Source organism: Juglans regia, chromosome 12 (assembly GCF_001411555.2).
Source record: "Juglans regia cultivar Chandler chromosome 12, Walnut 2.0, whole genome shotgun sequence".
In the NCBI taxonomy this organism is placed as follows: Eukaryota; Viridiplantae; Streptophyta; class Magnoliopsida; order Fagales; family Juglandaceae; genus Juglans; species Juglans regia.
In genome coordinates, this window is record NC_049912.1 from 18,881,859 (window position 1) to 18,897,216 (window position 15,358).

The 15,358-nt window shown below is 34.2% G+C and overlaps 1 protein-coding gene and 1 non-coding gene across 4 annotated transcripts; both read left to right on the forward strand.

Moving 5' to 3' along the window:
* Positions 1 to 3,669: 3,669 nt before the first annotated feature.
* On the forward strand, positions 3,670 to 3,742 carry TRNAA-UGC. Its single transcript has one exon. It is a non-coding gene; the product is annotated as a tRNA-Ala (tRNA).
* A 4,459-nt stretch (positions 3,743 to 8,201) lies between these two features.
* On the forward strand, positions 8,202 to 10,812 carry LOC109021672 (dnaJ homolog subfamily C member 17-like). 3 transcript variants are annotated; one of them, XM_019004354.2, is made up of 4 exons: positions 8,202 to 8,388; positions 8,619 to 9,331; positions 9,436 to 9,618; positions 10,288 to 10,812. In XM_019004354.2, exons 2-4 carry the CDS (start codon positions 8,648 to 8,650, stop codon positions 10,306 to 10,308), a joined length of 888 nt encoding a protein of 295 aa, XP_018859899.1. In that variant the 5' UTR covers positions 8,202 to 8,388; positions 8,619 to 8,647; the 3' UTR covers positions 10,309 to 10,812. The 3 variants fall into 3 exon arrangements, with proteins under 3 accessions (XP_018859899.1, XP_018859900.1, XP_035539755.1); XM_019004355.2 differs by having other exon boundaries at positions 8,381 to 8,488; XM_035683862.1 differs by lacking the exon at positions 8,202 to 8,388 and adding an exon at positions 8,500 to 8,518.
* Positions 10,813 to 15,358: the final 4,546 nt, after the last annotated feature.

The following is a 15,358-nucleotide window of genomic DNA, read 5'->3' on the forward strand; positions in this document are numbered from 1 at the left end:
ACCATCAGGGTACCCTAGACCTTTCCCAGTACCAGCTTCAAAATGAGCTACCCTTTTACAAGGGTAAACTCCATCTCGGAACACTGGTGCCTTTTTTCAGCAGCAGATCCTGCAGTAATTTCATAGCAGTCCATTAAGGGGCCACACAGAATTGCATAAAACAAGTTCAAGGATAAAAAAGGAGTTTTACTGGCCTAGCATGCGCAGTTATGTAAGGAGTTTCATCAGAGAATGTTACATGTGCCAAAGAAATAAGGTTGAAACCCTCCACCCAGCGGGGTTGCTTCAGCCTCTTCCAATACCTAAGCAGAACTGGGAGGATATAAGCATGGACTCCATAGAGGGGTTACCTCCTTCAGGAGGTAAGACTGTGGTAATGGTTGTGGTGGACAAATTAAGGAAGTACGCCCATTTCATATCCATCACTCACCCTTACACAACCTTAACTATAGCTAAGGTGTTTATGGAAAATATTGTCAGGCTACATGGTATACCCCAAACCATAGTGAGTGACAAAGATCATGTCTTCACTAGTATATTCTGGAAGGAGCTTTTTCAGATCTGTGGAACCGAGCTATTAATGAGCTCAAGTTTAGAGTGCTATCTAAGATGTTTTTGCAGTGACGGGCGGCCTAGGGATTGGACTAAGTGGCTAGCCCTAGCATAATATGTGTACAACACATCTAAGCACAATTCTACCCAGATGACCCCATTCGAGATTGTTTATGGACAGCCTCCCCCAATATTGTTACCATATGAACCAGGGTCAACCCGAGTGCAAGCAGTAGAGGAGATTTGAAGAACTGCAATTTCACAGCCACTCTGGTTCGAGAAAACCTGCAGGAAGCAAAGAACCGAATGAAACACTATGCTAATTTGAAGAGAACAGAAAGGAAGTTCGAGGTGGGGGACTGGGTGTATTTAAGGTTGAGGCCTTACCGACAGATGAAAGTGGCAACTTGGCCTAACCTCAAGCTCTCACCGAGGTATTATGGTCCCTTCAAGGTCCTCCACAAGGTAGGGGAAGTGGCGTATCGTCTGGACCTTCCAAAAGAAACCCAGATCTACCCCACTTACCATGTGTCATGCCTCAAAAAACAGCTAGGACCAAGGTACAACCTCTACCTCACCTTCCTCAGCTCACTCCCAAAGGAACCCTAAGCCCTGAACCAGACAGAATCCTTTAGAGGAGGTTACTAAAGAAAGGACGATAAGCAGGCGCTGAAGTGCTCATACAATGGAAGGGGACAACAAAGGAAGAGGCTACGTGGGAAGATCCTCTGAAGAAGGGGAATGTGTTAGATGCGCCGTGGAAATCGCAGGAGACAAAAGGGGTTATGTCTGAAGAAGGATTAGGGTTAGATAAGTTATATATGTATGTGGGTCTTTTTACTTATTGTTAAGGGTGTTTGTGTCTTTTTATTTCCGTTGTGGGTTTGTTAATGCATCCGTAGTGGGTTGGGCTCCTTAGGGGTTGATTGGGTCCAATTAGTCAATTTATTTTCAGTTGGGTCATGGGCCACGTTTGATCGTGCGATCCATTTCAGTTATTGTAGTTATCTGTATTTCAATTTAAGTTCAGATCATATATGAATGAAAGTATCTACGTATTACATTCACATTTGTGTGTTGGGAGGGATTGGCTCCTCAAAAAGCCAAGTAAATTACATTTCCTTATTAGCTCAGCCTTAATAGCACCAGGCTTAAGAAATGTTACCGACGCTTGTAGATGCCGGTAAAAAATTGTTGATTTATCGGGACAACCGGTCTGTTACCGACATTTGGAAACATTGTCAATATATTGTGCAAAACGCCAGTAACAAAAAAAATGGAGGTAGCGTTTACATAAATGCCAAAAAATAACATTTCTGACCCCTACGTGTTGGCACTTGAGTTGTGTCAGTAAACAAACACAGGCAAAATCTTTTTTTTATAGTTATATTTATATTATATTTCACATCCCTAAGACTCGTGAATATGGGTCTGGCCTCGTTTGCTTTTAGGGATGAAACACAAAATTTTGAAAACTTTTCTAAGTTTTGTACGGTAAGACACTCTTTGAAAACAAACACTAATTTTTTATCTCATCTCATCTTATCTCGTTTCATCTCTCATTATTTTATCACTATTCATCAAATGTACTATATACAAAAAAAGCTACCAGTGGAGCCATACTATTTCTCTCTCTCGTGTTCATCTATCAGTGCAATACCGTTTACAGAGTAGGTCCCAGTGGTAAATATTAGTGGGTCCCAGAGGCAAATGCTCCTTTCTCTCTCCTGTGTTCATCTTTTGGCAATAAATATACACAAAAAGCTGCCACTGGGTCCCAGTTTTTCAAATACTATTTCATAAAATATTAACCAAAAGAACAAACAATTATTAGTGGGTCCCAGTTTTTCTTCTTTATATAAAAAAAGTCAAAACATTTTCATCTCATCTTTATAAACAAACACATATTTTAACAAAACTATCTCATCTCATCTCAACTCACATATCTCAATATTATTCACACATATCTAAAAAAATCTCATTTCATCTACGATAACAAACGAGACCTTAATGTTGTTATGCCATGGATGAGTTCCTCCAAACATTGTACTACCATGGATTATTCGCTCATACTATTGGCATATATCTTCGACGAAAAAATATATCAAGTTTAATCCAAAAATAAAAAATAGTACGAAGAAAGAAAAACAAAATCAGTGTTCGGCTTCAATATCCCTAACCCACTAAAGAAAATGTCATCAAAGACACACCCACGAGCTCCTGTACTACCCATTGTTTAGGAGAAATGATTTGTGCAAATCTCAAATAGACAAGTCTTATTAAGACTTTTATAAAAAAGTAGATCACACCTTGAAAAAATATATAAATATATTATTATTATTATTATTTAGTAAGATCTATTTTTTTATATAAAGCTTACATATGACTTATCTATTTAGGTTTTATACCTAACATTACTTTTTGTTCTATGAACTCTAGAACTAGCATGGGTGGCTATCTTACCAAGTTTCGTAGTGCAGGCTGGCATGAAAACTGATTCCATGTAAACATGCCCAAGGGGTGGACAGTGGACACACAAGAGCCATGCCTCGTGAGTGTGTTTTTTTTTTTTATTTAGTATGTTTTAATTGTTTATAAATTTTAAGCCCTTGTAATTTGTAATAACTTATGCCAACGTTTGTAAGCCCTTGTAATTTTTTATTATCTGTTTTTGTCTATTTTGTAATAACTTATGCCAACGTAGCTCTGCTCTGCTCCTCATGTGTATATATTAAAACAAATATATGCATCGATTGTTAATTGTGTATTTTTTATTTATCGAAGATATGACTCTATATTAATATGACCATGGATCAATATGAAACCTTTTCAACCACAAGTACGAATTTGGAAAAAAAATTCACTCTACTGACCTAAACGGTAATTTTACCTAAAACTTTTAGCAATCTAAGTTTAATTGATTTCTTATACGAAACATGATATTCATAAACCTTTTAACCATATGTCCTCCTTTATTATTCATTTACTTGATACTGAATAATCCATAAGAGAGAGAGAGAGAGAGAGAGAGAGAGAGAGAGAGAGAGAGATTGATTTTAAAGAAAGGATGGATTAGTTGTTTAAAAGTTTCACTCTCAAGATGGTTCAACAATCTCTGGGGATGTAGCTCAAATGGTAGAGCGCTCGCTTTGCATGCGAGAGGCACGGGGTTCGATCCCCCGCATCTCCATTTTTGTAGATTTTATTTTCCTAGTTCTCCTAGTTAATTCTCTCATCTTGTTCTCCTAGTTAATTCTCTCATCTTTTCAACTTTACGCCATCATATTCGGATCATATTTCAAAACCTTTGAGTTCTAAGAAAAAAAAAAAAAAAGGTTTAAACCGGTCGGGTGTTCTTTTCCATTTTACACCTTCCAATAAAATTTTAACACATAGGAGACTCATATAACTTACGGTGAGTGTGCATTGAGGGAAGTCTTATTTGACTTTTCCTTCTCCTCGAGCTCTCTCCTCTTCTCTCCCTTTTCCCTCTCTCTCTGTTCTCTCTCTCCCTCTCAAAACTGTAACTCAGAAATGGTTGTTTGTAAAAATCAGTAAAACACCGTAACGTGACCAACAAACCTCAAGGGACATAGCACCCATAAGAGAATTAAGAAAATGGCCTCAACAATATCTATGCTGATATAAGTATCCAAAACGATGGACGATAAATAAATAATCTCTAAATAAATGAGTGCATCTCCATGGCCATAAAAATCTCACCAAAGCCATAACATGAGAAAACACAGATCATTATGCATCTAATTTTTTTTTAGGGGAGAGTGACATAGTGAGAGTTGGGGGCTTCGATGGAAATGTTCGAATGAGAGAGAATTTTAGTGAGAGAGAGAGTGGGGGGTGAAAGGCTCGAGGGGTGGGGGGAGGAGCGGAGAGAGAGCGGAGAACAAAGATGGGGGGATGAGATGAAATTAATGTAGATTCACTGCATGCAATTCTTTTTTTATTTTTGTTAGAATCTTTATGTGTCTTCGGATTATTGGTAGATGTAAAATATCGAAAGTCACCTGACCAGCTGCTAATCTCTAAAAAAAAATCAATCGATTGTCTCAATCTTTGTCCAAATTCACCTCCTTCAAAATTTTTATAACCATATTATAGTGATATTTTTATTTGAGGTTACTATTCATTAAAACTTTCATTTAATTTAATGTTTTTGATTTAATTATCAGGTGTCGTTTGGATAGTGAGTTGAGATGAGTTAAGATGAAAGTTGAAAATTGAATAAAATATTGTTAGAATTTTATTTTCTAATATTATTATTGTTTTGGAAATTGAAAAAGTTGAATTTCTTATTATATTTTGTGTGAAAATTTGAAAAAATTGTAATGATGAGATGAGATGAAATACTTATATTATCCAAACGGGGTCTAGTCTTATTTGGACAAACTTTTCATTTTACTCTTAGTTGGGAAAAAAAAAAAAAGAGAAGAGGTTCCATTTGGTGCTTTGCTTCAATGATAGCCCATTTCTTTGACAATCTAGGACCAAGGGTTTGCAATGCCTTTTTCCCTTTTTTTATCATTGTCCTAGGTTTGGACCACACAACATGTAGTACAAGGTCTTAAAGATCTTGATATTTTGTAATGAAAAGTGCTACAGATAAAAAATAAATAAAAATTACATAAAAATAAATTTATAAACTGACGTAGTTTTATATGATTCTTTAGATTTAGTTTACAATAAAAATAACTTTACAATCTGATGTATCGCATCCCGCCATGTTATTTATGAATTTACTTTTATATAATTCTTTTATGGTTACAAGCATTACAACTATATCAAAATGAATTATATGTCTTTATTAGATTTTGTGCTTTGAAATATAATGATTATGCTTAGGGATAAAAAGTCACGAACTTCCTCTTTATAGGAGACATGTTTAGAAATTAGAATCCAACGTATATTTCTTTTATCATTTTGGAAAGGATAATACTGTACTTTATCTTATATTTTGTCTATCTTAATCACATCTATTGATGTGACAAATTTATATATGAAACTACATAAAATGACCCGTCAAATTAAAGATAATAAGATTTGAAAACCTTGTGAAAAATATCTTATTAGTGATACTAGCACTTTCTTCAAAACTTAAAAACAATACAAAAACAACATAAAAATATTCGCAAAACGTCTTATATTTTAAGTGAAACTTGTCAATTTCACAAATTTTAAAAAAGTGCCTCTCGATTCTTTTTTTAATTAATTTTCAATATGCCAACCACTCTGACAAATTCAATCGTTAAAACACTCAAAAAGATTTCTAGAAAATGTTCAGGATTTTCTATGCAATGCAAAAGGCTTTGTTGGTTAAAAATATGGTAGAAATACAGCTAATATACAACTAGTGCTTTTTTAACTATTACTTTAACTTTTTGTCTACCTTAAAGAAAAAATAGGCATCAATACCTGACATTCTATTAGCTGAGACAATTACAGTCTACATAGCAATCAACTTTGTCCTTGAATTGGGTATGAAAAAGGTATTCTTAGAAGGAGACTCAAAACCAGTTGTTGATAATCTCAAGTTGAACAAGCAAAAATGGAGTTATTTTGGGATGCTTATTTTTTATACTCAAGAGAAAATGAACAACTTTGAAGCATGCACAGTTTGTTATGTTCATCGAGAGGGTAATTCTATAGCTCATGGTCTAGGAAAAAATGCATTATATGATCTATCTGGCTGTATTGTGGAATTGGAGGAAACTCCAATAATATCTCAATCCATGTAACATGAAATGGTATCTGTAGATGTCATGTTTCGCAGCCAGAGCAGTGCCGCTATAACCAAGCTCACGCCACTTGCAACTAAGAGGGAGAAGAGGCTCCGGTAATGTCCAGGGTCACTCTGATGCCAAAGTCAATGAATAATCCTCTAGTGACGAGAAAAGCTCAAAAGATTAGAGAGAATAGTAAAGGGTTTTGAGATAGCCTTATTGTAGAAGGGATGGCTGCTATTTATACTTGATTCGGGCTCCACTACAGAGGGAGGTCGTGGCGTGTTAGGTTGTACCTGAGTCAGACCTACTGCCACTCCTCCCTTGCTGCAACAGTGTGTCAATCTGCGGCTTAGGCGGCAGGGGGAGATCGTGGCATGTCAAGTCGTGCTTGTTTAGACCTGCTGCCACCTTTCTTCCAGGGTTGGGTGTTAGGTCGTGGCCGAGCCGTCCTGCATACTCTGATAGCACATCTTTGGGTGCCAGACCTTCTAACACATGCATTGAATGCGACATACCTTGAGTCAAACAAGACTACAATTGGACACATCCAAGTGTCCGCATACAATAGGGTGTCCTGCACGGCGCCATATGGTAGGGATCAGTAGGTTGCCGAGTCTTGAGCCACTGTCCTTGGCGTATCCAAGGTTGGTGCCGAAAGGCCTTCCCGTGTAGGTTTGCGGTTATGGGCTCGGCATGCGATCCTCTGGCCCGGACTCTTAGCCCACGGCAGGGTTTCATCTAAGGACCTGTGGTTCAGTAACTTGACCTCCTTAGGTCTGGGTCCTTTTGAAATGGGTCTCTCCCTCACAATATCAATGAAGGAAGAGGTTTATCAAAAAAAAAAAAAACTTTGTGTATTAAAAAAAAGTTTTGTTTCAAAAAAAGGAAGTTTTGCTAACTATTGCTTTAACTTTAGTGTCTTCTGAATTTAATTTAGAAAAAATTATGTTTTATCACGGAGTTATAAAATGGTTGTGAAGATATTAGTTTTCTTATTATTTTTTGAGCAGAAAATATAAACTGCAGCCTACTGTACGCTGCAGCCGCCGCACACTCAATGCATTGAGTGAAAAAACATATATATATACATGTGTGGTGTGTTGCGGCTTCCGGCTAATGCATAGCACAGCTCTTTTTTTAGTTTATTTAGGACTAGTTTGGATAGAAAAATGATCTCATCTCATTTTATTATTATAATTTTTAAATTTTTACATAAAATATAATAAATAATTTAACTTTTTCAAATTTCAAAACAATAATAATATTAAAAAATAATATTTTATACAATTCATCTAAAACTGTTTCACATCATCTTATTTAATCTCACTATTCAAACCAACTTTTACATTTTGTTTGTCTTTGATAAATTTAAATTTAAAAAAAAAAAAACATTTTTCTAAAAATATTGTGTGAAAGGATAGTGCTACAGCCTCCGCTGGGGGCTCCCGCTGGAAGCTCCCGCTGGGGGCTATAGCATGTATTTGTTTGTGTTTTTTTTTTAATTATTTTTTATATAAATTTTTTAAATATTTTTAAATATTTTCAAAATATAAAATAAATATAAAATATTATTAAAAACACTTTTTTAATCAAGAAGTAAAAAAAAATTATTAAAAAATACTTCCTTAATTATGAAGTAAAATAAAAAATATTAAAAATATATTTTTTATTTTACTTATTGATTAAGAAAGTATTATTTAATAATATTATGAATTTTTTTATTTTTTAAAAATATTAAAAATTATTAAAAACATCTATATAAAAAAAGAATTAAAAAATATACATATAAAATACACTAGAGTTTCAGCGGGAGCTCCAGCATTTTGCTGTGTGAAAATATTAAAATAATTGTGTAGGTACGATTATCCGTATCCCAATATGATTGGACGGTCACCGCAATTCCATGACACTGAGCGTCACACGGGAGTAAAACGCTTCCTACTACTCTACAAGTAGGAAATTAGGAATCGAAACGCCTTCTTCCCATGGGTTTGCAACGCACCAAAATTCTTGCAGAAAACCCCCTCTCGTCTCTTGAATTTCTCCTTGTCGAGTTAAGCGCTGCCGGCGGCCCGATTCAGATCGTCATTTTCTGGTAATATGCTTCGCTACTCAAGTTTCGCTTTTTCCTTTTTCGTAAGTACCGGGCATGACAGCGATTTTGGTGTTCATGAGGGGGCAATAGGAGCATATCGGTCCGTAAATACAATCTTGAAAATTACACGGTCATCGCTATTAAAATTTATTTTTGAATGATTTGAGTTTCGTCCTAAAACTGTTTGGCGAAAGTCCTGAACGAAACTTTGTAATCCTTTTTGCTTGCAGAACTGCGTAGTTTGCTGCGTCGTAAAAATATGGATGTTGACGTAGATCATTACTGTATTCTTGGGCTACCCTCAGGTGAGGAAGGCGCCAAGCTTAGCGTGGATGAAATTAAAAGGGGATACAGATCAAAGGCTTTGGAATTGCACCCGGATAAGAGGCCAGGTGATAAACAAGCCCTAAACAATTTTCAAAGGCTCCAGTCATCCTATGAGATTCTCAAGGATGAAAAGGCCAGGAAGTTGTTCGATGATCTTCTACGGGTTAAGCGCGAGCAGCAACGTCGCCAGTCGGAGCGGGATTCCAAACGGGATTCCAAGCGGCAGAAGATGGTTTCTGACCTTGAGGAAAGGGAACGGGCCGCTTTTGCTCCCGACCCTTCTACAAAAGAGCGAGAAGAAGAGGATAGAATTGCTAAGAAGTTGAAGGAAGAGATTGCTAGAATACGGGCAATGCATGCAAATAAAGGGGCAAATATGACATCGGCTACAAGTAGAGAATCAGCAGGAGTGAGGAAGGAGGGTACAGGTACTGCTGGGGCCAGGATGGATAAGGAGAAGGTGCTTAAAGTTTCATGGGAGAAGATTGGTGAAGATTACACGGCGGAGGGTTTGAAAGAGTTGTTTTCGAAGTTTGGTGAGGTGGAAGATATTGTCATTAAGAGTTCCAAGAAAAAAGGTTCAGCACTTGTTGTGATGGCCAATAAAGAAGCGGCGGTGAGTTTAATATAGTACTATATTTATCCTTTTTAGCTGGAGTGTTTCTTCTTCTTTTTTTGGTTCTTTTGTAAGCACCAGTGTTTTGGTTTCCTTTATGCTAGGTTGCTGCTACAGCAAGTGTGTGTGGTCATCTTTCTAATCCATTGTTAATTTTACCTCTGCAACCACCAATGGTGGCAGAGACTCCAAGTGCTCAAAGATCTGCGGAACCTGATAGACTAAGTAATTTGGTTGGGGCTGGTTATACTGCATTCGAAGATTCTGTCTTAACAAAACTCCAAAAGGTTTGGTCTTTGTTGTCGACCTTGACGATTTGATATTTCATATTTTCTTTAAACCCCATCGAAACCTATAATTAGCTTGATGGACTTCTCAAATATAATTTGTTTATTAGATTTCGAATAGATTGAATTTTTGGATTGAAAGATTCTTTTATTGAGGTCAAAACTTGTTTGTTTCTCTTTATATATATATACTTAAGCACAGATAATATTGTTTGCATCTACTTGTATCTGTAATAACATTTATTGTAGTCCAGTTTCATCTCTTCTTCCTATAGTGGGGTTCTTTTGCTGAAGACCATTGCCATGTTTCTACTTGACTTACCATAGGACATATGTAACCTGCAAAACAATTGCGAAGACAAACAGCAATAATCTAATCCGCCTACCGAAACATGCAAGTTCCTTGCTACTTCTCTCATCTAATATCTGGTTTACTGGCATGATATTGTGCTGTACATAACATGCTTTTCTCGACCTGTATATAATTATACCAGTAATGGCACCTGATACTAATCATCTGGATATATTATTTGGTAGGACACATAATTTAATTTCTTTAATATTTTAGCAGTGGTGTGTGAAGATGCTGTGAAAAGTGTTGGATCTTTTAAGCGCCATTCCATTTCATCCTTCATTTTTCTTCTTCTTACTTCGTTAGCTTTGGAGCAGGCTGCAAAAAACCAAAAATGACAGGCAAGGCATTGAAGGAAGAAGATCCTGTGGCAGATGAGGGAATGCATCTCATGGAGTTGATGTCATTGCATCACTACCTGTGATTGAAAGTTCAAGGCACAGCATCCTGAAGATGCCATAGACTCATGCCATCAATCAGCTATCGAACATCGAACCTTGGAGTCATTATACATTTCAAGGTCCAGAAACCATCCCCTCTATTATCCTAAAAGAACTATCACCGCTGGCAACAGCAGAAGGCCAACTTATCTCATCGATCACATATTACCAGTTCCCAACTTACCGTATACAATTCAAACTCATTTTTCATCAATGTCACTCGTCATTCTAATCCATTGGTGGTTGAAATTAGGTATTGGAAAAGGGTATTTACTGTGATTAAGCAGAGTTGCTCTTTATGGGATTTTGGTTGGACAATATGGCTTCTTCTGTGTATTGATATTCTCCTCCCTTGACTCATTTTTAACTTTTTAATGTTATGGATAACCATATTTTGTCTAATTTTAAGATTGAAACTTGTTCTCCCAGTGTCTCTCACACACACCGTTTAGATGGTCTGAACTTCCTTTTCTTTATTTTTAACCCTTGTTGGATGCCTTGATTCTATGGTTATTGGCTGTGCCTTCAATTATGTGAACATTTTAATTCCTTTTAAGACCAGAATAACCTAAGCCTCAAACCTCAACTCTCAAATAACTGAAATTATATTTGGAAAATAATTGAAATGGGTTGTTTCTTATGTTTGTGGATCTGGTTCCGTTTGGATACAAAAACATTCTCAATTCATCTCATCTCATCATCACAATTTTTTAAAATTTTTATACAAAATATAATAAACAATTCAATTTTTTCAAATCTCAAAACAATAATAATATTAAAAAAATATTATTCTAATAATATTTTATTCAATTCATCTGAAATTATCTCATGGGGCTCGTTTGGAAAGTGATATGAGATGAGAATTTTGTGAATAATAGTGAGATAATTTGAGTTGAAAATTTTTTGAGTTTTGGAAAAGAAGAGAAAAAGTTAAATAAAAAATATTATAAAGTTAAAATTTTGTTAGAATATAAATTTTGTTTAGGGATTTAAAAAATTAAATTATTTTTTATTTTTTGTTTGAAAGTTTAGAAAAGTTGTAATGATTAGTTTGAAAATTTTGTATTTGAATTATATTTGAGAAGAATATGGGATGAGATGATAGGAGAATTTTAGGATGAGATTATTTCCAAACAAGCCCTAGAATTGTTTTTTGTACTTTATTTGAAAGTTTAGAAAAGTTTTAGTGATTAGATAATAATTAGATGAAAAAGTTGAAACTTTGAAATTGAAAAGTATATATTTGAATGGTGTTTGGATGTTGAGATATGATGAGATAAGATGAGATGAGATGAAACCATATCAACATCCAAACAATCCCTTAACGTATTATATGAAAACACGTTAGTTTATACATTTACTTTTATAAGATAGCTTTAACAATTTTCTGACAAAATACTCGATTACAATCTCTCTAGAGCATATAATCAAAAATAAATAAATGAAGCCAAAATAATTTATTCGAGCCCATATTTTGTCTGTAGATTGAGGTTGACAGATTTTTATACAAAACTAGGAAGATTTTACATAATTGAGTGCTAAAAGTTGGAATGGTTGATGATGCATTATAGTTAGACTGTTTATCTAAAGTGTCACTTGCATTATCAGTCAATAAGGTTAATATTGGAGGCTATCGCTATAGCTAAGTTATGTTCCCTGAGATTGGATTATGGACAGGTGCAATAGCTTTTGGATTGTGTTTCTGGCTGTCAGGTTGGGCAGTTTGGGTGGGATTGAATTTTAAGGTGGCTGGTTCAAAATGGTGGTGGTTATGGATTCTGGGAATGAATTTCTTGTGTAAGGAAGCTTTTTCCTCTTGAATTGTTGTAAGGCCATACGCGGAGAGGAAGTTGTGTGGGTTAAACATGTGAACTATCAACCTTATATCATCACACAAACCACTCAAAAAATAGCTTAGTTTGTACTGTTCTGAGAGCCCTCTCAATCTGTTTGATAAGGCCTCAAACTGAGTCTTATATTCCTCAACAAATCCTACTTGTCGAAGCCTAGTTAATTGCTGCATGGGGTCATCATAGCTACTTGGCCCAAATCTAAGCAATAGAACTTTAACAAATTCATCCCAAGATCTTAACACATACGACTCATCAAGATCTTGGAACCATATGTGAGCCTTGCCCTCCATATGGAAAGAAGCAAGTCTCAAATGATGTTGAAGTAACGTATTATGAAATGAAAAAAACTGGTTCACCTTGTATAGCCAAATCCAATCTTATAGCTCTCGGGTGCGCACTTACCCTGTATGCAACAACATCTGATCATTCTGATTTGAACCTCCAGCCTGATTTGAGTTTGTTGATTTATGGTGATCCACATTTTGCAGGCCTGAAGCCATAGCAGCAAACTGATTCATCATGGCCTCCATTTGCCACCGTACAACTTGCATTTCTACTCCAGTAGTAGTAAATTGAGATTCAGTTTGCTTCATATGAGTTTCAGTCGATTTCTTGAAGGAGTTAAATCCTTCTTGGAGCTGTGTGAAACATGTACCTTCTACCATTGTAAAGAGAGGACCGAGGGTTCTAGATACCTCTTGTAACATATTAATCATAGTGGATGAATGTAATAAGGAAGATGAATGAGAAATGATACTAAAAATTAGAATCTGTATATTGATAGAGATGAAAGTGAGGTCTGCTTCGAGGGAGGCTCCTCCAAATTCATAAAGTACTTAATATTCTGGATTATTTGCATAACTAACTCTATCAGAGTGACAGACCTAAATAGTACTGAAAGCAGAAAATGACTAAACTGCCCTTTAACATTTCATAGGCTAATACATTAGAAAGAAAAGCAAATAACAATGGCCTAGTAGGTGAAGCTTCCGGCCCACGTTCCTTGAGACCATTCCTTCAGTCTCGCCCAAGAAGCCCATAATCACACTTAAATATTCTAGGGTTCGATCGATCTCTTCTTTCCCAATTCCTCACATTTCTTCATACACTTCATACGCCCCTCCCCAACTGTGCATCTCCTCTTCACTTCCCTGCCCCCAGCCCATCGTGTAACACAAAATCTAAAAGGAGATCTTTCACAAAAATATTCATTCGAAACTATTTTCAATGGACATTACTTTAACAAACATTTTTTTACAAGAAAATTGCAAAAAATCTCACCTACTAACTTTTTCAAATCTCAAAACAAAAATAATATTAAAAAACTTTATTCTAATAATATTTTAACTTTATAATATTTTTATTCAATTTTTTCTCTTTCATTTTCCAAAACCTTATAAAACATCATAACTCAAATAATTTTACTACTATTTACAGATTTATAATCTTATCTAATTTCTCAAGCATCCCCTAAATCTACTTTATAATAAAAATAATTTTGTACTCTGACGTATCATATCAACTACTTCAATTTATAAGTTTACTTTTATAAAATCTCACTAAAGTATATCTAATTTTGGATATAGAAACCATCTCATCTCATCTCATCATTACAACTTTATCAAATTGTCACGCAAAATATAATAAACAATTCAACATTTTCAAATCTCAAAACAATAATAATATTAAAAAATAATATTCTAAAAATATTTTATTCAACTCATCTAAAACATTTTCATTTCATCTCACTATCCAAACGAGCTCATTGCATTTGGATAGTGAGATATTCTCAGATATTCTGTTAATAGTAGTGAAAAAGTAATGATAGAATATTGAATATTAGTGAAAACTATGTGAAAAGTAATAATAAAATAGTGAATAGTAGTGAGGTATTATGAGTATACCAGTACCCAAACTAGGCCTGCTCAATTCGGATTGAGAAACACTCTCAGCTCATCTCATCTCATCTCATCTCATCATTATAACTTTTAGAAATCTTCACATAAAATATAATAAGTAATTCAACTTTTTCAAATCTCAAAACAATAATAATATTAAAAAATAATAATCTAATAATATTTTTTTCAACTTTTAACTTTCATTTCATCTCAACTCACTATCCAAACCTAACATTAGTCTCCGGTCATTTGTTCTAATTTTAATTTAACAAGTAGCTATGATGACCTCATGAAGCAATTAACTAGGCTCTGACAAGTAGGATCTGTTGAGGAATAAAAGGCTCAGTTTGAGGCCTTATCAAACAGATTGAGAGGGCTCTCAGAATAGTACAAACTAAGCTATTTTTTGAGTGGTCTATGTTAGGTGTGTAAATTCAAACCGGAAAACCGGTCCGGACTGGACCAGTTTTACCGGTTCTTAGATTGTGAAAACCGGCCGGTTCCGGTCTAGTTCCGGTTTTAGGATTTTTCGGACCGAACCGGTTGATAAAAAAAATATATAAAAAATAATATTTGTATTATTGTATATATAAGTTTTATACAAAATATTATATATATTAATATATATAAATTTTATATATTATGTATAATTATAAATTTTTATGTAAAATTTTTATATATAATTATATATATTCATATATGAAATAATTTCTTATTATAAATTAGAAATTATTACATAAAATGTTAATACTAATATATAAGTTTATAACTAATACTAATATATAATTTATAACTATACCAATAGTCTAATATTAATACTATTATATAGTCTAATATATTATTTAGCTATACTAATATATAAGTCTATAACTATTTAACTAATATTAATAGTTTAATATAGACTATAGTTATTGTTATACTAATATAGTTATACTAAATCACTATAACTAATACTAATATATAACTATACTAGTAGGCTAATATTAATACTGTTAGACTAGTCTAATATATTATATAGCTATACTAATATATAAGTCTATAACTATTTAACTAATACTAATAGTTTAATATAGACTATAATTATACTTATACTAATATAGTTATACTAAATCACTATAACTAATACTAATATATAACTATACTAATAGGCTAATATTAATACTATTAGACTATGGTATATTAAATGTATTACAAATA

What these genes read in the sequence shown, in the direction of transcription:
- LOC109021672 (XM_019004354.2), top strand. Translation starts at nt 8,648, where the DNA reads ATGGATGTTGACGTAGATCATTACTGTATTCTTGGGCTACCCTCAGGT. An exon ending in TGGCCAATAAAGAAGCGGCG is followed by an intron (nt 9,332 to 9,435) that starts GTGAGTTTAATA and finishes CCTTTATGCTAG; the next exon opens with GTTGCTGCTACAGCAAGTGT. An exon ending in TCTTAACAAAACTCCAAAAG is followed by an intron (nt 9,619 to 10,287) that starts GTTTGGTCTTTG and finishes GCTTTGGAGCAG; the next exon opens with GCTGCAAAAAACCAAAAATG.